We start from the raw sequence: 22,438 nt of genomic DNA, 5'->3' as shown, positions 1-22,438 counted from the left end.
CCATCAATAAGTGAGTCATCAACTATTATGACAAGTAACCAAAAGGCAAACAGGCCAATAACTACACCATTTCTTTCATGCAACTTTCTGGTCTTCAAAATCTCAAGCTAGTTAAAATTAGCAATACAAAGCTCTCAACTAAAGCATTACAGTAATACTACAGCTATGTTTTTCCAGTTGTCACTATCCTTTTCCACTTGACCTTACAAACAGTCCACTTTATGAAGGGTGGGCAGGCATGCACCATGGAATAAGTTTGTGGGGTGAGGATCAAAATTTTGATTCCTTATTAGGCCTCTAATGAGCTATGAGAGATGTGTAATTGAAATTGTTATGCTACTGTCATGCATATGAGAAAGTACTGTGGGAAGGCCAGCAAACGTAAAATTTTCACATTTCTAGATATAGTACTGCTCCCCTTTATATTTTCACAACTGGGTCTCCTTCTGCCCTACTAACTCAAAATGGGTGTCTGCCAAGAGACCTATCTTAAGGCAATGACTCAGAACACTGAGTCAGGGCTAAGAGGGCCTCAAGATGGATGCCTTTTCATCTTTTCCACCACAACGCCCTCTAATTCAGTTTCTCCACTGCAGCTGCTGACTCTGCTTTACCTCTAGCCAGGAATGCAGGCAAAAATAGGACTCCTCAGAAACCAAATCCAATGACCTACCATAAAACATCTGGCATGGGGATACTGTAGGAGACCTTTCCCATTACAGACCAAGCATAGGACCTCTGTGACCTGATCTGTATCCACTGGGACAGGGAGTCCCAGAGCCTAAAATCATAATCAGCAGTCTCTCAAGCTTTTATTCTATAGTTTCTTAAATAAAATGTGGAGGGGGAGGGGCGAGAACGGGGACACGACCATAACATTTACGGATTTCTCAGAAGAAATTACAAAACACATGCACGCAGCGCATACAGTTCAGTCGTCTTTACCCACCAAGGGAAATTTTTGAAGACAGACAGCTATCAGTAGCTAACTTCAGTGAACACCCTCTTGACACAAGAAATTACATGTATATTTTTGCAAATCTCTCTCCCCCTTCCCTCCTCCAGCCCCAAAGGAAGGAAGGCAGCATGCCATTTGCCCAGGCTTCTTCTCCCAGCAGCAGAAAGTTAAATCAAAAACATCTTTCAGAGGCTGCTTTCTTCACGATACTTAGTCATGGACAAACCAGGCAAAAAGATGACATTTCTGTAAAAACCTTATAGCCAACCACCAAAACGGAAATAAAAGGCAATTGTTCCACTGTCTTTAAGACAGACATGCTGAAGGTTTCTTTCCAGGGCCTCTGCTGAGAGACTGTTTTGCAGCTGAAGCATTTGTTTCTTGGGATTACATCACCATTTGAATGAATTTAATCAAGTGGTGGTAGTGTGATCCCCTTGGGAAACATCTTTTATAGAACCATAACCTAATGCTGAATTTAAGAGTAGGTCTCTTTCCTGAACAAGGACATTCTGTAGCAATATTTGTTTGTCACAACATTAGCTGTGCATAACGCCCCTCTGCCCCCACACTATACCAGGACTCAATGCTCCAATAATACACTATTTCCCCCACCCCTTGAAATGCAGCTGATTTGTAAAACAAAAACAAAGCATTTTACCTGCATTAGAAAGAATACTGGACTAAAAATTGAACATTATTGCTAGGCAGCCTGATTTAGTCACCACGTTACCGAACATCTCTTCAACTGGCTAGTGAATACACTTAAGTGCTGGCTGATGATGCTTTTGCTTAACGATACTTGCAATATCTAGCTATACTATCCTTAACTCTTACAGAAGGTGAACTTACCTGGCATCTGGAAAGGACTTCCTGGGTCTGAGCTAGCAGGAGAGTGTGGATAGGTGCTACTGCTGCTTCCAGGAGAGTTGGGATAACTACTGTTGGGGGAATGGGGGAATGGATGACTGTTGGGTTGCTGGAAAGAGTCCGGGAAAGTGGCATTATGTGGCATGTGAGGCTCATTTTGTCCTAAGTTGCGGAATTGAGCCAAGAGACTGTGCTGAGGGTTGTATTCACTGTGTCTTGGAACCAGCACTGGTGGAAGAACTAGAAGGGGGAAAAAAAGAAAAACAACATTGAAGATCTGATCTCTAAGGGTTACATTATGCAGAGACATTTATACTTAGATGAAGTGAAGAGAGTTCTTCAGAGTCCCTTATGCCATATAGAGGTGTGTCAGAAATGAGGTAGTCACATTCTAGGAACATATGTCTAGGCAAGAACCCTTTCCTTGTATCCTGTTACTGCATAATTTAAATTCACAATGATCACACTAGTTGTCTGGATCCCTCGCCATAAGCTTGTTTTTATGGAGGGCCAGCGTAGAAGAATAAAGGGATAAAGGGACAAGCTATAACAACCTTTTCTTTTTTAATTAAATAAATTATCACAGAGATGCAATGTAACAGCATTTCACAACTTAATGCTGACATGTAGTTCATGTCAGTGCACTTGGTTCCCATGCTAATCGTTTAATGGTCTGTAACCCAAAACCCTGCTAATAAGGACAGATTTTTTTTTTTAACACAATGTTAATACTACACGGGCCTTGAACTAATCCTGGTTCCAACAGCTGTAATTTTATTTTTAGCCTATGCAACGTGCTTAAGGGTTAATTAAAAAAAGGTTACTCCCTCTATGCCAATTTACCATCAAATGCCTAGTTTAGATAGGGTTATATAATACAATTAAAACAGAGCAATCTGGCAAACTAAAATCCTACCCTGTGTTGTTATGGGACAAGCGAGATACAGGTCAGAACTTGCTAGATCACACTCCCAAGATCCATACACTCCAGGGAAACAAATTTCTTTTTAATTCCTTTTTACAGAGGAAATGAACAGGACACCAGATGTGGTAAAGTATAATAATCTTAGTCAGCTCTTTCAGCCCAGCATCTTTGCCTCCAAACTCCTTATAGCAGAGGCTGAACCGCTCAGATTATCACCCAGCTCTTTTAAAAGCACAGCTGTAGGTTTTTATTTTGGGAAGGGGTGAAAGGAAGAGAATCGTGGGGGGAAGGCACACACAACAGTGGGAGACACATGGAACATGATTCCTTTTGTTCCACCCCACTTCACTCCCTGGATAAGGAAAACTGGAAAAAAAAATCCCTTTTGGAGCCTGCTGAGAAAGGAGAAGAATGGTGGGAGGGAAGGAAAGAAACTACAGCGTCTTACCCCAGAGGCTTATTTGCTGCCTCTCAACTCAGTTTGGCCATGTGAGGAACCGTCAGATGCAAATTATGTATGTGGCACTTTGAACAAAGGCCTTCTCATTCCTGTGTTTAGAACTCTCTCTCTGTGATGAAAGCAGCTCAGCTGTTTACCTCAACTGCAGGAGATGCCACAAGAGTGTTAGCAGTGTTTCTTGACTTTGATATATCCAGGAGAGGTTTTATTTAGAGAAGCTAGCCTAAACCTGCAAATCTTCACTCACTCAAGCAGTCCTGACAACCTGGGGAATTTATACTTCGAGAAAGGGTTGCAGGATCAGACCCTTGGACTTTAAGGTCAAGCTGCAAGTCAAATCAGTACCAATTTTACATATACATCCAATTTCACCGACAGCAGCTTGAGCAGAGTTTTCATTATATTTACAATCCTTAAGCCAGGGTGTCATTATTTAAATGGACTGCTTCATAGTTAACTGTGTTCATTTTATGAGTGGAATGTCACACTAGAGGATGAATGTATGCTATGAAATGAGGTATCTTCATCTTCCACATGCTGGAAGTTCTTGCTCTTTGGCCTAATACATCACCAGGCAAATGAGTAGGAGAAACATGTTCATTCTATCATGCATATTCCTTGCTTCTAAGGAACTATTTCAATAATTAACTGGAGAAAGTCATTTAGATTTACCCCAACATTCACTCAATACTTCAAATCTTACCAGTTGCAATACAGCACACGTCAAATTCCAATTCCTCTGAATATCAGGATTCCTCTTTTCATTAAGATTTGCTCTGAAAAACTTTTGGGTTTTTGAGCACTTCTTATTCAATAAAGTTCAAATAGTGTATTACTTGCCATAGCAAACATGCGTTGGCCTAATAAATAAGAAGTGAAAAGGGTAACAATAAGAGCTTATGTTTAAAGATATTTTTCCCTTTCCTGTCTTTATAATTCTTCCTTACTTTTCTGGGCATTAAAACACTGCTTCCCTGTATCTCTATTTCCTGCAGATGAAGGTCAAACTTTTCTAAGCTAATTTCTGAAAAACAAAGTACATCATCTACCTTTCCCACCCCTACAATGACATACATGACATCACAGGAAGCCATGTGATTTATAGCATTTTTTAAAATAGCTGGAGGAACAGGATATTTTCAATATGGTTTTAGCAATTAAAAAAAGCAGTATCAGATTTTCCCAAGGAGTGCACACACTATCGCCAGTTGGAACTGAGCCCTTCATAAAAAAACCGGGAATATGTATGGATGTAAATTCTACATTTCTCCCTACATGTCTTCCCCTTCTCTTGCACCCAAACCATTCCCAGGTACATAATATGGCTTTGGCGGGTGGAGAAGAGAAAAGATCTCGCAAAAAAAATTATATTACACCATAATTTAAGCGTTTTTCTAAATTGTAAAAGAGTTTGGAAGATGTAAAACATTACTGTGAAGCAGCAAAGAAACTGACGCCTGGCACACACGGGTTAAAGAAAACCTGTGGGCTCAGCTAGCCCCACCCTGCTATATCTGCAGCCAATGCCAGGCCAAGAAGGGCACGGAAAGAAGGGAGCCAGGCTCAGTTGGGGGCTGACTGGCAGGAGTTTTCGCAGCTACGGGAGACAAATCAGCCTTGCCCTGCCAAGGGGAGCCTGCAACTCAGCCCCAACTGTGGGATAACTGAACTAGAAGGGCCCTGCCACATATTAGAGAGACTTTAATAGGAAGTAGCCCAGGGAAACAGGTCTTGAAAGCCACCCCAGCAGACAGGCAGACCCATCAATCCCTGTTTAGGGGTCAAACTACACCAGGCCCTGGGGAGGGTCTGGGTCCCCCTCCAACCCCTCTGACCAACAATCTAGCCAGTAGGCCACCTGGCCACCGAAGGCTCTATCACAAGTGGTAGAGAATGCAGGCAATGACCTAGTCCCTGCTGAAGGGAATTTAAAAACAAAACAAAACCCAAAACAAAAAGAAAGCTCTTGAATGGAGATAGAACAGATGCTGAAATTGATGGCTGAGCAAAACACCCACCATCAACAGCAGCAACTCCTGCAGCAGACAGCCATGCAGCAGCAAATCCATGAATTGGCAGCCCAGCAGCAGCAGCAGCTGGTCCAGCAGGTGGCCTCCATACTGCCACCCAGTGCTCCAGCAGAATTGATTAACGTGCCTCCATCAGGCTTACCAAGTTGGGGCCTGATGATGATCCTAAGCTTTCTTAGAAACTTTTGAGAGGGTAGCCACAGTAGCCCTGAGACCAACTGGCTGCAGTGCTGGTCCCATACTTAATCAGGGTAGCACAGACCACATAGCATGCTTTAGACCCTGCAGCCGCCAAGGAACATGCCCGGGTTAAGGTAGCGATACTCGATGCCCTAGACATGTCGGAGGGGACATTCTGTCAGTGCTTCCAGGGGGAGCAGTATCCACAGGGAACCTGACCCCATCTGGTCACCCAGAAGCCGCGGAACACATGCTTGAGATGGCTCAAGCCCGAGGCAAAGTCGGGAACGCAGGTCGTTGAACTGGTCCTGTTAGAGCAGTTTGTCCAGATCCTGCCCCTTGGGGGAAGAGAGTGGATGTTGCGGTACCATCTGGAGACTATGACAGATGCCATCCAGCTCACTGAGAATTACCTAGCTGCCAAGTCCCCCATGACGACATCCCCCCAGGGACTGGCCGGGACCAAGAGCCCCATACTACCAAAGGATGGAACCTTCCATGGACTCCGGTCCCTTGAGCGGCATAGACATGCTCCCCCTCTTTCCAGAGCTCCAGGGGGCCCAAGGACCAAAATGCCCAGAGGTTCCCCAAACAAGAGCCCCAGAACCATTTGCTCACACCCAAAGTCAAGGAACCACTGGCCCCCTGGAGGTTCAGAAGGTGGTCCAGAACTCAGGGAGGCCCATTGGGAAGAGACCACCCAGATACCCAGACAGGGAGCCACTCGCACCACCCAAGATCCAGATCAGTATTTCACATATGGCTGTTCTGGGCATTGGTCCAGAGATTGTCCTTATATGGAATGCAGCTTTCAGAAGATCTGGACCCCACAGACCCAAGCACGTCAAGGCAACCCAACTAAACTGACCATCCCGGTGCGGGTAAATGGGAGAGAAGTAGTGGGGCTGGTGGATTCGGGGTGTGCCCAGACCCTTGTACCGAAGCACGGTGGTTACTAACTCAGGGCACCATCATGCTACAGTGTGTTCATGGGGACAGGAGGGCCCCCCACACGGAAGTAACATTGACAGTGGGGAGACAGGAGAAGTCCATGATGGTCGGTCTGGCCCCGACACTCACCTACCCACTGATTCTAGGCAGAGATCGGAGCTATTCTGGGGAGTTGTTAACAGAGCTGATAAGACCCACTTCTGATGGACAGAACGCCCTTCCTCTGACCACAGGCTGGCCTGAAGCCGCAACCCTTGTGGGCACGGAGGAGGCTGCAGACCCTGGTGAGGGGATATCTCAGTCTTCAGTACCAACCTAGCCAGACTAGGGATGTAAATACCATTTAAACAGTTAACCATTTAAACAATAAAAAAATTTTGTTTAAGCGGTTAACCAATTAAAGGGTCAGCTGGTGCAGGGCAGGGCAGGCCGGCCTGGAGGCTAATAGTTAAGGCGGGTTAACCAGTAAGACTAATGCTTACCAGTTAACAGTCAACATTTTATACCCCTAAACCAGACTAGCCCCACTCCCAGCCAGCTAAGGAACTGTCCCCACTACCCAAGTCTGAGATTCTGACGCACCTCTCTGACTTTGTGGAAAGGCAACGGGCTGACGACACACTGAGCCAAGCATATGCCCAGGTGGTAGCAATAAATGGGGAAACCGTTAAGCCCCATCAAGCAGGACAGTTTCCCCACTTTGAGATTCAGGGTAACTGTCTACGCTGCTTAGAGAAAGATCAGCAGACCAAAGAGGTTTGACATCAGCTCTCGGTGCCCTGCCCTTAGCTGAAGGAGGTTATGCGACTCACCCATGCCATATCTGCTGCTGGGCACCTGGGAAGGGAAAAGATGCTAACCCAGGTTCTGGCCCGGTTCTTTTGGCAGGGGTCTACAGAAACATGGTGGATTTCTGTGTCTCCTGCCCAGAGTGCCAGCTTACTACACCTCAGCCAGCTGAGAAAGCATCACTCATCTCCCTCCCACTCATAAGTGTGCCTTTTGACTGAACTGGAGTCAACATAGTCAGCCCTCTGGACACCGGTTTATTCTTGTTGTAGTAAACTATGCAACCCGGTACCTGGAAGCTGTGCCATTACGCTCCATGAATGCAAGAAACAAATTTTATGTCTCAAACGACGGAACAACGCTGCCATTTACTAAAAATCAAGACTCTACAAACATCCATATACCACCCAGAAACAGACGGCCTGGTGGAGTGCTGTCACAGAACCCTAAAAACAATGTCCCAAAGATTTGTCCTGGTGGATGTCTGACATTGGGACCAACTACACCCTCCTCTTCTATTCACGGTCCGAGAAGTTCCCCAGTCTTCCACTGGCTTCTTGCTATTCAAGCTTTTCTATGGAAAGCATCCCCAAGGAATTTTAGACCTAGTTCGGGAAATGTGGGAAAAGCAGCCATCTTGAGCCAACAACATAGTTTGGTATGTCTTAAGCCTGTGAGAGAAACTTGAGGCTTTAGGTTCATTTGCCAGAGAGAACCTCTTAGGTTATGTCTACATTACATGAATAATGTAGCTGGAGTTGACGTACCTTAGGTCGAGTTACTGCAGGGGTCGACGAGAGAAAAATCTCCTGTTGACTTACTTACTCTTCTTGATTTTTAGTAAATGGCAGCGTTGTTCCGTCGTATGAGACATAAAATTTGTTTCTTGGTCTGTCAAGATCTGCCAGGACACCCTGACTCAAGCAAAAATACTCATAAGCTCTGTAGCCACTGTTTTTGCAGGGTAGATCACAGGGGTCGACTGCAGACTGATCTGCAGTCGATCTGGCAGGTCTTTATTAGACTCGCTGGAGCGATCTCAGAGTGTCAATCCTGGCTGTAGTGTAGACCTGCCCTTACATGCCCAAGACACCCAGGAAGCTGCGTACAATAAACTAGCATGCCTCCGGGAGTTTCAGCCTGTTGATTGGGTACTGTTGTTATTGCCCAGCTTGGAGTCGAAGCTCCTAGCCTGCTGGCAGGGAGCTCTATGAGGTGATCCGATACGTGGGACAGGTGAACTAAGAAATCAGACAACCTGACAAGCATAAGGTACAACAAATCTACCATGTGAACTTTTAAAACGTGGAAAGCCCAAGAAAGCTTATTAATAAACTCCCTACCCACCAGAGCCTGAACTAGGCCCTTGGGCTGCAGAAGTCTCAATGTCAAGTGTGGTCAAGATTGGGGACAACCTTACCCCTGAGCAGAGAGACCAGGCATAACAACTGATCACTGCCTTCTCTTCCGTGTTCTCTACTTGACCAGGGCGGACTCACCTGATAACTCATCAGGTTCAGATGGAACCGGGAGCTAAGGTCAGGGAAAACCCTCGGTCCCAGCCCAAGAAGTTAAGGGCGATCGTGAAACAGGAATTCCACTCGATGCTAGCGCTGGGGGTGATCGAAGAGTCTTTCAGTGACTGGAGAAGCCCTGTGGTACTGGTACCTAAATCCAATGGGACCACTCAATTTTGCATCGACTTCTGCAAGGTCAACGCAGTATCAAAATTCTACACATACCTGATGCCACATGGACGAGCCACTCTGGACTTACAGGAATATTGGCAGATCCCCCTCACACCTGAGTCCAGGGAAAAGACAGCTTTCTCCATCCCCTTCCGGCTCTTTCAATTCCAGACCATGCCCTTGAGATTGCACGGGGTCCCAGGCACATTTCAGCAACTCATGGACCCAGTCCTTCGCCCCCATAGCCGGTATGCAGCTGCATACCTAGATGATGTGGTGATCTATAGTCACTACTGGTAGACAGTCTCTCGAGGCCAGCCTGACAGCAAGCCCCACTAAATGTCACCTCGGTAAGGATGAGACCACTTATCTCGGGTACACCTTGGGAAAGGGCACAAACTGACCCTTGATTAGCAAGGTCCAGGCCCTCCAGATATACTCCCCACTTTCCTAGAAGAAGCAAGTACGCCAGTTTCTAGGTCTGACCCGATACTACCACCGCTTTATTCCAGGGTTCTCATCCACCACAGCCCCTCTTTCTGATCTACTCAAGAATGAGAGCCCCAAAAAGGATCCAGTGGACCAGAGTTCTGTGAAGAGACTTTTCAAACCCTGAAAGCCCAGCTTTGTTGAGAACCAGTCTTTTATAGCCCCAACTTCACCAAGGAGTTTTGTTACAGGAGCCATGGGGCTGTTTTATCCGCATCTTATACATTAGCCGGAAGTTGGTCCCGAAGGAGGAGCCCCACTCTCTAATTGAGAAAGAAGTCTTAGCAGTAAAGTGGGCTGTGGATTCACTCTTATTACCTTCGGGGTGCACCCTTCAGACTAGTCACTGACCATATCCCTCTCCGCTGGTCACATGCCATGAAGGATACAAACCCCCAAATTATGAGCTGGTACCTCTCCCTCCAGCCCTTCTCCTTCTGCATTCAGCACCAAGCTGGAAGAGCCCATCTGAATACCAACTTCTTCTCATAGGATAGTGAGGAGTAGTTGAGGGAGGGGAGGCAGAGCCCAAATGGTGTCCTAAGGGGGAAGGGATGTGTGAAGGAGCAGAGTATGTGCCGCCCGGCACAGCAAGGGTTAAAGAAAACCTGTGGGCTCAGCTAGCCCTGCCCCTCTATACCTGCAGCCAATGCCAGGCCTGAAGGGGGAAGAAAAGAAGGGAGCCTGGTTCAGTTAGGGGCTGACTGGCGAAGAGGCTGGAGCTCTCTGTTTGGCAAGCCTTCCCCTGCCAAGGGGAGCCTGCAGCTAAGCCCCAAACTGTGGGGTAATTGAACTAGAAGGGCCCTTCCCCAGATTAAAGAGACTTAAATAAGAAGTTACCCAGGGAAACAGGTCTTGAAAGCCACCCTGGCAGAGAGGCAGACCCATCAACCCCAGTTTAGGGATCAAACTATACAGGGCTCTGGGGAGCATCCAGCTCCCCCTCCAACCAATGATCTAGCCACTAGGCCGCCTGTCTACCAAAGGCTCCATTACAACAACATAAAGGCCAATTATTTCTTCAGAATGTTTTAAAAATTCAGTCTAAAGGGTAGACAAAAGCAAAGCAGGCCCATCTAACTGCAAAGTTAGAGTTATAACTCAGTGTTATCCCTAATTCCAGTCCCCCCGCCCCATACCCTTCACCCCAAAATCCCTTAAGTCAAGTGGTGCTTTTAATGGGAGTTGGCTGGCCCATCAGGCTACAGCTTGAGTTAGCACAACCTAGCAGCTCCTAACACACACTATACAGTTGGAGTGTTATTTCACAGTGAGAGCTGCCAACTCAAGAGAGGAGTTAACTCCAGTTATCTGCACTCAAGTTAACTGTGCAGGGAAGACATGGCCAGAGATTGTTCAGAAGTATGGAGGAATGGGTAACAGTTCAAAATGTTACTGTGAACACAAACTATTCTTACTCCCCAGTTTAAGTCTGTGAGCTTCTGGTCACGCTGAAGACCTGAACCATACGGAACAACAAATTACCGAGGCTCAGTGCAGCAGAAGAGGAGGTTGATCTCTGTAGCAGCGGCTAGCCCCCCGAAAGAAGTAATTGAAGGGGAGAAAGCATGTGAGAGAGTGTTATTCAGTGTTAAGCCAGCACAAATGTTGCTATAAAATAATCAAGTAGGGCACATCTTTGCTGTGGAGAATCCTGAAGGACACTGCTCTAGGTGATAGCTTGTGGAAGAAATGTCTCCCTTTTCCTTTCTCAGTGAAGAACAGATACGGTGAGAAGCAATAATATTAATTTTACCTGAGACAATTTTAACTTGTCTCTTTTTAATACAAATATCACTATTTAATGAGGGAAATATGTATTCATTAAGTGCTTTTCAGAAAAATGACTAAAAAAAGGTACCATCTAAATTCAACAGATCTGAGAGTCACATCTATCTGCTTCATTAAAGTAAGGGTTTTAACTATCAATTAGAGCAATAGCTCAACAAAGCAACAAAACAAAAGCTAGATTCTATACCTTCTCAAACACCAGATTTTTTTTTTTTTTAACTCCAGGTCTAAAATTTGGTCCTTAGTTAATCTACGCAACCCCACTGAAGACTGCGGACAGTTTCTGGAGTCTGGGGATTGTACATGTCTAATTAAGGGCATAAAATAAAGGTTCTACAGGCCAAATTATTACCACTCAATGCATAAAAAAAGGAGTTAGAAGGGGGACTGACTTGACTTTCAGATTTCAGTTAAAGTTTGCAGAGCTGCAGCTAGAAAAACATCTTATTCGTAAATGGTAAATTTGCATCTGGAGTCAGACACTGATATTTACATATAGATTTACAGAGACGGTATTCATAGTAAATAAGTGTTATGACCACATTCAGTTGCAAGCGTGAGCTTGGTGCTGTACAAAGTACAGCGACAGGGCCATTTCATCAAAGAGCCTACAGCACCAACACACAAAATCTAACAAACAAGATGCCATAAATGGCCAGATGAAATTTCTAATTACAGTAGTATTTTTTACTTCATTAGTAATGGTAATCTTTGTGGAAGTAGTTTAGGGGAAACCTATCAGTCCCTATTCTTTGTGCTCTGTTTTTCTGTATGTTAAGTCTCCCCATTACTTGATTCTGTTGTCCAACCAATAGCAGTGGAATAATCTGGAAGCAGCGCATGCTACTAACACCCAGAGGAGAGTGATATATGTATGCAATTCTAATCAGTTTCAACTTTATTTCTGAAACACAAAGCAGAACAAAATGGGTGGAGTAAGCAAAAAATCTGAATTCTCCTTTTAAAATCTTCATGTTTAGAAGTGTAAAAATTAATCCAATTGAAGGACTTGTAACATTTTCAAGTTAGGGCATGTTTTCTCCCTCATTTGGTTTCGCCATCATCCTACATGAGCACAGATTAAAGGGTTTAGTTCCCTTGCCACCCGTAGTTTTGTATTTATCTCCACCTGCTAGAAACTAAAGTTTAGTAAACTTCTCTTCTGTTTGAGACAGAATCTCAGAAGCCAGGAAGAACTGAGTGGAGGAGACGGGAGAAAGGGAGAAGTGGAAGAGGAAGGAGAGATACTTCCATCATCCATCCTGCAGGATGTTAAACTACTTCTTGAAATCCGGGTACATATGCAAATTCTAATTTTTCCATAAAAATTATGAATAAGATGAACTGCTGTTGCATTTTCACTATTGACTCCGGGTGGAATTCTGTGCCAAAAAATTAAATTCTGCGCACTACACTTTCAAATTCTGCAAAATCTGTATACTTTTGTCAAAACAACACAATATAATCACACCCGTTTCAATTGTTTTGGGTAATTTATTTCAAAATACCTGTCAGCAAGTATGTCTGTAACAATACAGACAAATAAAAAAGATTCAGTAAATATTTTTAGACAAAGATTCCTTACCAGGCATGTTAATACAGAGCTCTGAGTAATAATTCATTTAAACTACAACAGAGAACCATATTTCACTCATCCCCCAGAAACAGTGCAAAGGCTGGGGGGAAGTCAGGTAATGGAGGAGCTGAGGGAGAGGGAAATAATTGCTGGGAAGGAGCCTGGGTGTGAACTTGGAAGGTTGTTGGGTATGGATGGGAAAAGTATGGAACAGGTTTTTTGGGGGGTGGGGAGGGACTGTAAGGGAGCTTCCCCCATGCAGACCCTGGCTGACCCCAGCCTCTCCCATTCAGTCAGGCACATATGTTTCTCCATCCCTACTCAGACACACACTCCCCCCCATCCCCATGTGGCCCTGCACCTCTCCCTGTCCATGTGTCTCTGTGCCCCCACTCGGCCACTCCCCCATCTCTACGTGGCTCTGTGTCTCCACTCCCATTCTGTCCTTGCCCACTAGCCCTTATAAGCCTGTCTGACCAGCCAGCAGCCCCACACTGTCCGTCTCCCCATAGCCCCTGTCTCCTGACCTGGCCCTAAAGGTGCTGTGAAGGCAGCTCTGCAGGCTCTCTCTTCCCTAGCTGGCTGGGAGTGGCTGCTTTGTTCTATTGCCACAGTGTCCTCTGGTGGGCAAGAGGTAGAATTGCAGTGCCTTTTCTTCAACAGAAGCTTTTTCTGCTCAAGAAATTAAAAATATGCACAGCTCATTAATTATGCACACTCACAGTGGCACAGAATTTCCCCAGGAGTAACTATTAAGATTGACTGTACCAGGATTTGACAGACGCATACTACAAAGGAGCATTTGTGCAATTCCTGCCACATTGGGGCCCCCATCCCAAATCAGGGTCTCTGGGTAGTACCATATTTTTTATATATATATAAAAACATACATACACGCTTTCAAGAGCATTTACCCACAGTCACTTGCTGTTATATTTGAAAGGTTCAATTAAAAATTAAACTGTAGGTTTTGTTCCAAACAAAGAGAAATACCAATAGATAAGGGAAAACAGAAATGTGGGGCTTGCGTTCAGAATTCAAGATGGAAAATCTTATATGGATGAAGTGGCAAAAGAATGATTTGGAATGAGAAGGAAATCCATATGGTAACAGTTTTAGCCTATAAAACTCTAAAAGGGTTTAGGTCTTAGATTAACCCCCCCCCCCATCTCCCTCCTATTTGATTCCTCAGCAGTTGAAATCAGCTGTGATATACTGGCTAGCAGCCCCCCAGTTTAAATAGAGACGGGTTTAGTGCATTTTAAGTTGAGGACTCAAGTTGAATTTGCTTGACTCTCTTTGGCAACTGTAGTGTTAAACAGTTGATGTGAGTGTACTGGTTGGAACCTTTGCCAGGAACCCTCTTCTCCTTGCAAAGGTTAAACACTGAGTGGAAAGAAAGTTCTGATGCACTTATGTTTCAGATAGTGCAAGAGAACAAGACTCTCCTTGGCAAGCATAAGTAGTCTTTAACCACAGGACATGTTCCCAAATACAAAGACACTTACATTTCTACACCGTGGATTAAGTTGCTCTTAACAATAACTAATATTGTTATGTCCAAAGCTGGTCTCAGAGGACCTAGCTACATTATGCTGTTCTACCACCACTTGGTTCAAACAAGGTTTTTCTATGCCATGTGGTGGTGAAACTTTGCTTTACTGTTTCTCAGAAGCAGAAGTGCCAAGATTTTAGCTGTTTGCTTCAATAGGACTTAAGTTACAGTAACTGTAAATGGAAAGGCTCAATAATAGCCATCCAGCAGTCTGTTTTGGGTGACTATGATCAGACAGGCAAACATTCCAGGCTATTCATTCAAGAGACAGCTGAGAGTGTGGTTTTCTTAACTTTATTTCTCAATTTCAGTAGACCTCACAGCTTGATTTGTATTTTGCATATTTGCTACTGAAGACTTTATTTTAAAACATTTGTTGCTTCATTTACTGTAATTTTAAAATCAGACATCTGGCATAACACATTTGGCAAGTAATATTAGTAAGTTTCCTGCATTATAATGCTCAGCTAACATTAGAAGCTTTACTTGGATGCCCACTGATTCATGAAATTGACATTTGTTCCAAGTGCCTCCAGAATTCAGCACTAATTACATGCCTACAATTAAAGCAACACTTACTAGTTTATGGCAAAAGTAATTGACAGTTCTGCAGAGGATAGCTAATAGTTTGACAGTGCATTTTAACTTGAGGACATTTGAAGTGATCAAACTTCTCATTACACTTGTAAGCAGCACTACCATGTTGCCATATAGGAGAAAAGATTTGCAACTTCAAGTCTGGAGTGACATTTGACAGGAATTTGGTTAATTTTTAAAAGGATTTAGTCTCATTGACAAATCCATCAATAATGGGATCCCCTTCTCCGGTTCACATTGGAAAAGGGCAAAAATATTCCCCCAAATTGTGCTCCCTTCCAATTGTTTTCAGTGGTGCATTTTAGTGGTGCACTGAAATTGGCAAAAATTAGATGAAGAAAGTTCAATATCACTTGCCAAACAAACTGACAGTTGTCTGCTATTTTGGGGAAACATCCTAGAATTGTACACACCTGTTGTAGCATGCTATTTTTAAAGCTACGCCCAACAGTAACATTATGAAGCAATATGACAAATCCTCTCACCAGTGACACTCTGCAGTCTCCCATCCCTGAACTTGCAGAGCTATAGGATGCCTAATAGAAAAACAGTCTAGAAACAAGAATTTCACTTACACAATTCAGACAGTTTTTTCCTTTCCTTGTTTAAGTCAGCGAGTGACTAACTCCCTGTCTCCAACCCCCCTTCCCATCCCTTTCTTCTTCCACCTCTAATTCATCCAGTCTCCATTTTCTTGTCTCCTCTTGGATGATTTCCACTCAATTTATCTTCGCTGTCTTTGAAAAGGACACTTCATTTTTTTTCCTCTCCATTCTCAAGACTGGAGCAGCAACAGCTTCTCCTTTGCCCTTGTTCTTTTATAGTCTCTCCCCATTGCTTTCCTCCCCCTCCTCTAATTCTATTACTGTCTAATGTTCCCCTCAAAAAGTGCTGGCAGTATGGGAGTATTGCACACAGCTGTTCCACTCTGCTCCCTCTAGTCTTCCTGATCAAAGCTTTCCCATCTGGCCGGAAACAGACCAGAGAACTGAGCGCTGATCAGAGTTCTCCCAGGTGTTGGATGGAGGAGGGAGTTACTGATCAGTCCTGGAATCCTTACACTAGCCAGATAGGTCACAAGATAGTAGTGTTTAAGAATAAGTTTGCCAATTATTATAACTCCTGTCTTAGTCCCAAATTCAATTCTGAAACGATTTAGCAGCTGTTACCTTGAGAACCACTAGAAAAACCACACTAACAAAAACTGCCTATCAAGTATGGAACCCAAGGTTCAAATGATAAAGCACTAATTTTAGTGATCTAATTTAAGTTTGGCTAAAACTGTATCAGAATTGAAGTGCTGTGAAAAAAGCAAGATGATAGGTAAGAATGGAATGATATTTAAAGGGCCAGAAACAGTTTCAGGACCAGTAAAGTTTTCTAAATACTGGTCCAAAGGACCAGAAAGAAAACATTTCAAATCCCCATAAGGTGGATGGGGAAAAAAACGTAATCCAGTTTGGGTACAAATTTCAGAGGCACAACACAAGTTTCTTTCATTCTTTTTAACACATACATAAACAAGTTTTTAATGAAACATGATACGAAATGCAAGCTAGGGACACATTTTAAAGGGGATTTATCTTAGGACAGCATGGATCTCAAAGTAGCTTGGCCAAGACTGTTATCACTTAAGGGTTTTCTCCTCTGGTGAATCGCAGGGTTGCCTTTGTGATCAGAAAAATATACTTTTTCACTCTAAAACAACACACCCCGCATCTGTGTCTGATTATACAGGCTCGATTTAGACAGCAAGTTACTCAAGGAAGTGATCAAGCCAAATCTGAAAAACCATGCTGAGGGCATGAGAGGAGTCCATGCTGGGGATGAAGACAGCATGACATGGCTACTGTTTCTCAGAGTCAGACCTCTGCTGCTTAGGCAGCAAGAAGCCTCCTATACATTTAGTGTGTTACTTCCTACTCTCAACTGACCTGCACTTTGAATCCCAGGCGTGCTAACTGACTGGAACATCAGTCTTCAGACTGAAAATAAAAACTGGCCTCTTACTTCAGTCTCCCAGTAAATGCCACTGAATGGCAGCTGTGCTTCATATGGCAATTTGGGCACAGTACGTGCACGACTAGTCATATCAGCTCTCCTCAGCGTAAGGCATAGGCCACAACTGGCTGCACAACTCCGTCCACTTGTTATTGGTAATTACAAGGAAACTGGAGCAGGAGCAGACCAGTTATTTTCAGCCTCAGATTGGATGCAACAGTGAGCCAGTCAATGCCTATAGGATTTTTGAAGTTCAGATCAGCAATTTGTGCAACTAATTGCGAGTAATTATATTTTATACCACCCTTTCACTATGTGTGCATCAACAGTGCCTAATTCAACAGGGCATCTACGGCTTTTGCAAACTACTGCAATAAAATATCACCGCCACCAACTACCACATCATTCAGAGCAGGAACTGAGTTTACTTGGATTACTGGACAATACGTTTTTTCCTAGCCTGACTGCATGCTAAATTCTCAACAGTCCTTAGAATTTGATGGTCACCTCAGGTTTGGAGAAAGCCTGATGTGCAAGGGATTGCCAAAAAGGAAAACCATGTATTGTAAATTACCACCCTACTTCACATGAGTAAATATCAGAAAAAAGTTAAAATGTAAAATTATGGATTAGAAATTTCTGTTAGCAAATTAATTAGCTTGGATTCTCAAACTCATTTATCTGTTTTACTTTCCATTCCTGTTCCCATTCACGTAATTAGACATTCTAGTTATACTCATGGTATAGAATAACCATGAGACATGACTACAGTTTTTAAAAATTTCAGAATGATGTATAAAGACAACCTAAAGTTTGTTTTTTTAAACCATTCTTTCTGCTTGTTTTTAAAATACATTAGAAATTCAGGTCCTGTCTAGCTTGGATGACTATAATGACCAGAAAACTAGTGAAATGAAAATGCAAGAGACAAGATAGTAAAAGTGATTTTCGGTCCAACTGTTTCCAGTTTAAAAAACCAAAAAGTTTTAAAACCCCATATAACTCAGAAGACTAAGTAACAATTGGGAAAAATGAAGCTTTGGTTAAAGATTCATTACACCCCTCTTCCTTCAGTTAAGGCAAGAGAGTTGACAACAGGCTCCAAGATCCCACAAACAAGTTCCCCAAGCAAAACTTTAGATGTCATTCCTGATATTTCCAAGGGAAGGAAAAAATAAACCCATGACCTTCTCTCTCCCCTTCCTGCCACACAAAAAACCATGCATAATCCCAGTATTTAGAACAGCCTTTGGATCACCTTTAAATTTCACTCCTTGATTAAGTTAAAAGAGGCAAACAGACTGAGTCATACTAAATATGCCAGTCAGATTTTTTCAAAAAGTTCTTAAAAGTTCTGTGCAAGTTTTAAAAGCTTTGCCTTGCCCTGCCAAAAGCAGCCAGTCAGATTTGATACAGCCATTAACTAGACCATTGTCTTCACTAGCAAATGTGCAGCATACAAATGACTCTGCATAAAACAGTTGAGCTATTCCAACATGCTTGTAGAAGGTACTTCTTTCCGACTATATCTGTTTGCCAGATGACAAAGCTTCCCTCAGCATTTTCTTCTATATACCACCATATGTATTCAGCAGTTTATGAAGCAGCATGCTTTCAACAAAGTCTAGATTCTCCAGGCTTGAAATTCCCAGGAGCCTCCTCTCCTGCCCTTCCCCCAGCATCTCATTACAGCTAATGTATGTTTTCAGCCTCCTGTGTATTGCTAATAAATAAAATTTGAATGTGATTTAATTTTAAAAAGTAAAAAAATTAGATCTGGAATTACTATTGAGATTTTCTAAAATCTCTGCGTTCATCTTGTGTACAAGAGATGAGTATCACTTTAGCACCACAAGTTTTAAAAAGCAGACGTGTCCAAAAAGAAAAAAAAAAAGCGTGGCCTTCATTCCCCAGTGTAGAGTGCTGTGTGATTTTAGAATATCAAGGGTAGATTTTTTTTTTTATTATGAACCAGCTTTTCAAAAAACCCCAAACAGAATAGCGAAATGGAAAATGTAACAAAACATATATACCCACTTTGCATCTTGTCCATATGAGTAAAAGCCTCCACAGTCATTTTAGAGGAAGGGTAGCAAAACATATGACCCCTGGGCCAGATCAGCTCAAAAGAGGTAGTGAAATTTTGGTCCAGCTTACATTTCATCATATTAATTCCTGAGAATTTTAGCAGATGAAACAGGGAAAATGAGAGTGAAAACTTTAAAGGAGTAGGAACTGAAGATAGCTACAGGGAAGAAAATGAAGAGGGAACAACTGAGGAAACCTTACAGACAGAAGAGGACAGAAATAGAAAGAGGAAAGGAAACAAAGGATCAGACAAAAAACAACCAAACCACTGAGGGTACTGAATGTGCCAATAAGATACTGAATAAAATACAACTTCAATTGATACAGAAAAGCTGCATTCTCCCTTAGATCTCTGTGCAAACATCCCACAAACATTAGTGGGACATCGACTGTGGATTGAGGAGAGTGCAAAGTCCTGAGTTTATATCCCAGCCCACCAACTGTAATAAAACATGAAATCTGTCCCTCTGCCTCCTGACACCCCAGTGCTAGAGTTTTTATACTAGCATGTCTAGACATTGCACAGGTCTCAGAACAGTGCTCTATTTTAATTATAAACTGCCAGTTCTCCCACTCCCATTCTCTTCACCTCTGCTTAACTCCATTCCTGTCTGTCCTTACCCTCTCCTCCCCTGCACTGCTCCCCTCACTCCCACTTCCCTTGGCTTTCCATTTAACTGATCCCCTCCTAAGTACTCCACCCCCAAAAACAGTGGAACTAACATACCATTTATCACCATTACATTGCTCACTCAGCTAGTGTGTTTTACACCTTCCCCCACCCCATGGCCGTCTTGAATGTTTAGACAACATTGTCTCGTTGTTTCATTGTACTCTCCCATCTCTCTGTATCCATCTGTTGTCTCTTGTCTTTTACTTGGATTGTAAGCTCTTTGGGGCAAGGACTGTATTTTTGTTCTACTGTGTTGGTACAGAGCTGAGCTCAAAGGGGTCTTGGTCCATAAGTAGGAGTCCTCGGTGCTACTGTAATATGACTACTACTGACGACAATGATAATAAAACGCTTAGTTTCCTTGTCTCCATCATAATTTTATTTCCTTTTATAACTGGGGAAGAGTGGAAGGGACATCTGCCCATTTTACAGATGGGAAACTGAAGCTCAGGGAAAAGAAGGGCCTGATCCAAATTCCACCAAAGACTAAGGATATATCTACACAATGATTAAACAGCCGCAGCTGGCCCAGGTCAGCTGACTCGGGCTTGCGGGGCTCGGGCTGTAGGTCTGTAAAATTGAAGGGTAGATGTTTGGGCTCAGACTTCAGCCCAAGCCCCGCAAACCAAAGTCAGCTGACCCAGGCCTGCCACGGGTGTGTAATTGCTACGTAGACATATGCTAATTCAGTGGCTCTCAACCTTTCCAGAGTACTATACACTTTTCAGGAGTCTGATTTGTCTTGTGTACATGCAAGTATCACCTCACTTAAAAACTAACTGCTTACAAAAACCAGACATTTAAAATACAAGTGTGTCAGCAAACTATTACTGAAAAATTGCTTAACTTTCTTATTTTTACCATATCAATTATAAAATAAATAGACTGGAATATAAATATTGTACTTACATTTCAGTGTATAGTATACAGAGCAGTATAAACAAGTCATTGTCTGTATGAAATTTTAGTTTGTACTGACTTGGCTAGTGCTTTTTATGTAGCGTGTTGTAAAACTAGGCAAAAATATCTAGATGCATTGATGTACCCCCAGGGGTACGTATACCCTTGTTTGAGAACCACTGCCCTAGTTGACTTCGGTGGCCTTTAGATCAGGCCCTAAAGCCCCGACTCAGCAAAACATTTAAGCACAAGTTCAAGTCAAAACTACACTCTGTTCAGCAGTTATTTCCAGAATATTTTGATTGAGAGGACTGCACTAGACTTCTGTGAACTTTTGAACATTTCCAAGGCCTCCTCAGTATTTGGATATATTCTGTCCTCCCTTTAGCTGTGAAAATGTCCTAAAAAACTGGAGCCTACCAGGGGATTCACTAAGAGTGTAGTTTTTCCTCAGGATGAGAACTCTAGAAAAGTAAAATGGGGCTTTTTCCTTTCTTTCTCCTTTTAACTGCTCAACTAAAATCTTTGCATTCAAATATTTAATTGTACCTGGATAGCTTTTCTTTAAATGAGTATCCAGGAGTCAGAATGTGTAATATTAGCTTTATTTCCTTAAGACACTATTTAAAACAACAAAACTGAATAAAAGTGACAATGACACTAAATCCAGGAAGATAAGTAAATGGATGGTTTGCGAGCTACCAGATACAAGCATGATGACATATTTTAGATGTTAAAATATACAGTAAGCCATCCAATGTATTTGCCTATCTTGCTGCAGCATCATGAAGTTTTTGTAGTTTTTTTTTTTTAAATACCGTGCAACAAGATGAGAACATTCTCAAACACCAAACCAGTAAGCTGCTGCCAAGATTAAATCAAGAAGAGAGTTAGCATAACATTGAGTAGCATGTTCTAATAGCAAATGTCTTATTGTTGCTCAATGACTTAAGGTTTGTTTTTTTTTGTTTTTAAAGGAATCCAAGCCTTCAGCACATTGGGATACACCTGATCCAGCTGTCTATGCATAAAGGACATAGAGACAAGTGCTCATTTTAATGTCTCACATCTAAAGAACAGAAAACTGTTAAGAGGACATTCCTTTAAGCTTCTGCTGCATAAAATGTGCATGTTGTGGTATTAGTTTAGCTGTTTGGATTGTTTCCAAATTAATACTTAAAAGATGAAAGGAAATATTATATAGCACCATAAATATGCATTGCACATTACAAAACAGAGCTGCAAAAAACCGTGAACTATAAGGCCTTGTCTACAGTGTAGTTTTTAGCTATCTATGTAGCTATGCAAGTATAATTGCTCCGTTACAAATCCCTAGTATAGATGCACTGCACAAATATAAGCCATGATGAACTAGTGCATGGCAGCCACACTAGGGATTGTCACTGGTGCAACTACATCTGTACAGCTACACCGGTGGTGACTAAAGCCTCCTGTGTAGACAAGCCCCAAATAATGAAGTATATGCATAACTGAATTCATGTGAATATTTCCAGTGAACTGAATTGAACTACTCACACAAGCAAATAAAGCCTGTGCATAAGAAGTGTTCGCAGGATTAGTGCCTCAAGAAGGCAAGAAGAGAAGGAGGTGGTGCCAAACAAGGATTTTACATTTTAAGAGTGGAAAAACGAGGGAAAAAACCAACATCTGTAAAGTACATGAAATGGATTTTAAAATTCTGTATGTGTATTTAGAAAGTAACAGACTATTGGTCACTAAAGCATTATAAACCAAATTGTGAACCCTTCTAGAAAGAATACAGAAATGCAACTACAGAACTATAGTAAAGTCTGTGCCAGTACCTAGAATTCAACTCTGATCCGGAAGGTCCAAATCACTGCTGTGAAGTTTGTACACGTATATGCCACATCTTCCCACAGCACTACACTGTACAAA

The 22,438-nt window shown here is 42.7% G+C and overlaps 1 protein-coding gene across 3 annotated transcripts in view; it reads right to left on the bottom strand.

Annotated features, from left to right (window-relative positions):
• The window catches only part of SMAD1 (SMAD family member 1), a 75,627-nt gene that overhangs the window by 15,246 nt on the left and 37,943 nt on the right, over nucleotides 1-22,438 (bottom strand). For all 3 annotated transcript variants that reach the window (XM_073341274.1, XM_073341273.1, XM_073341275.1), the window contains one exon: nucleotides 1,811-2,068. In XM_073341274.1, coding sequence (XP_073197375.1) covers nucleotides 1,811-2,068 — 258 coding nt within the window. The remainder of the gene's footprint in view (nucleotides 1-1,810; nucleotides 2,069-22,438) is intronic.

The sequence above is a fragment of the Lepidochelys kempii genome, chromosome 4, assembly GCF_965140265.1.
Source record: "Lepidochelys kempii isolate rLepKem1 chromosome 4, rLepKem1.hap2, whole genome shotgun sequence".
Taxonomy (NCBI): domain Eukaryota; kingdom Metazoa; phylum Chordata; order Testudines; family Cheloniidae; genus Lepidochelys; species Lepidochelys kempii.
Note: the sequence above shows the minus strand (reverse complement) of the source record. Positions and strands in the feature narration are given on the sequence as shown.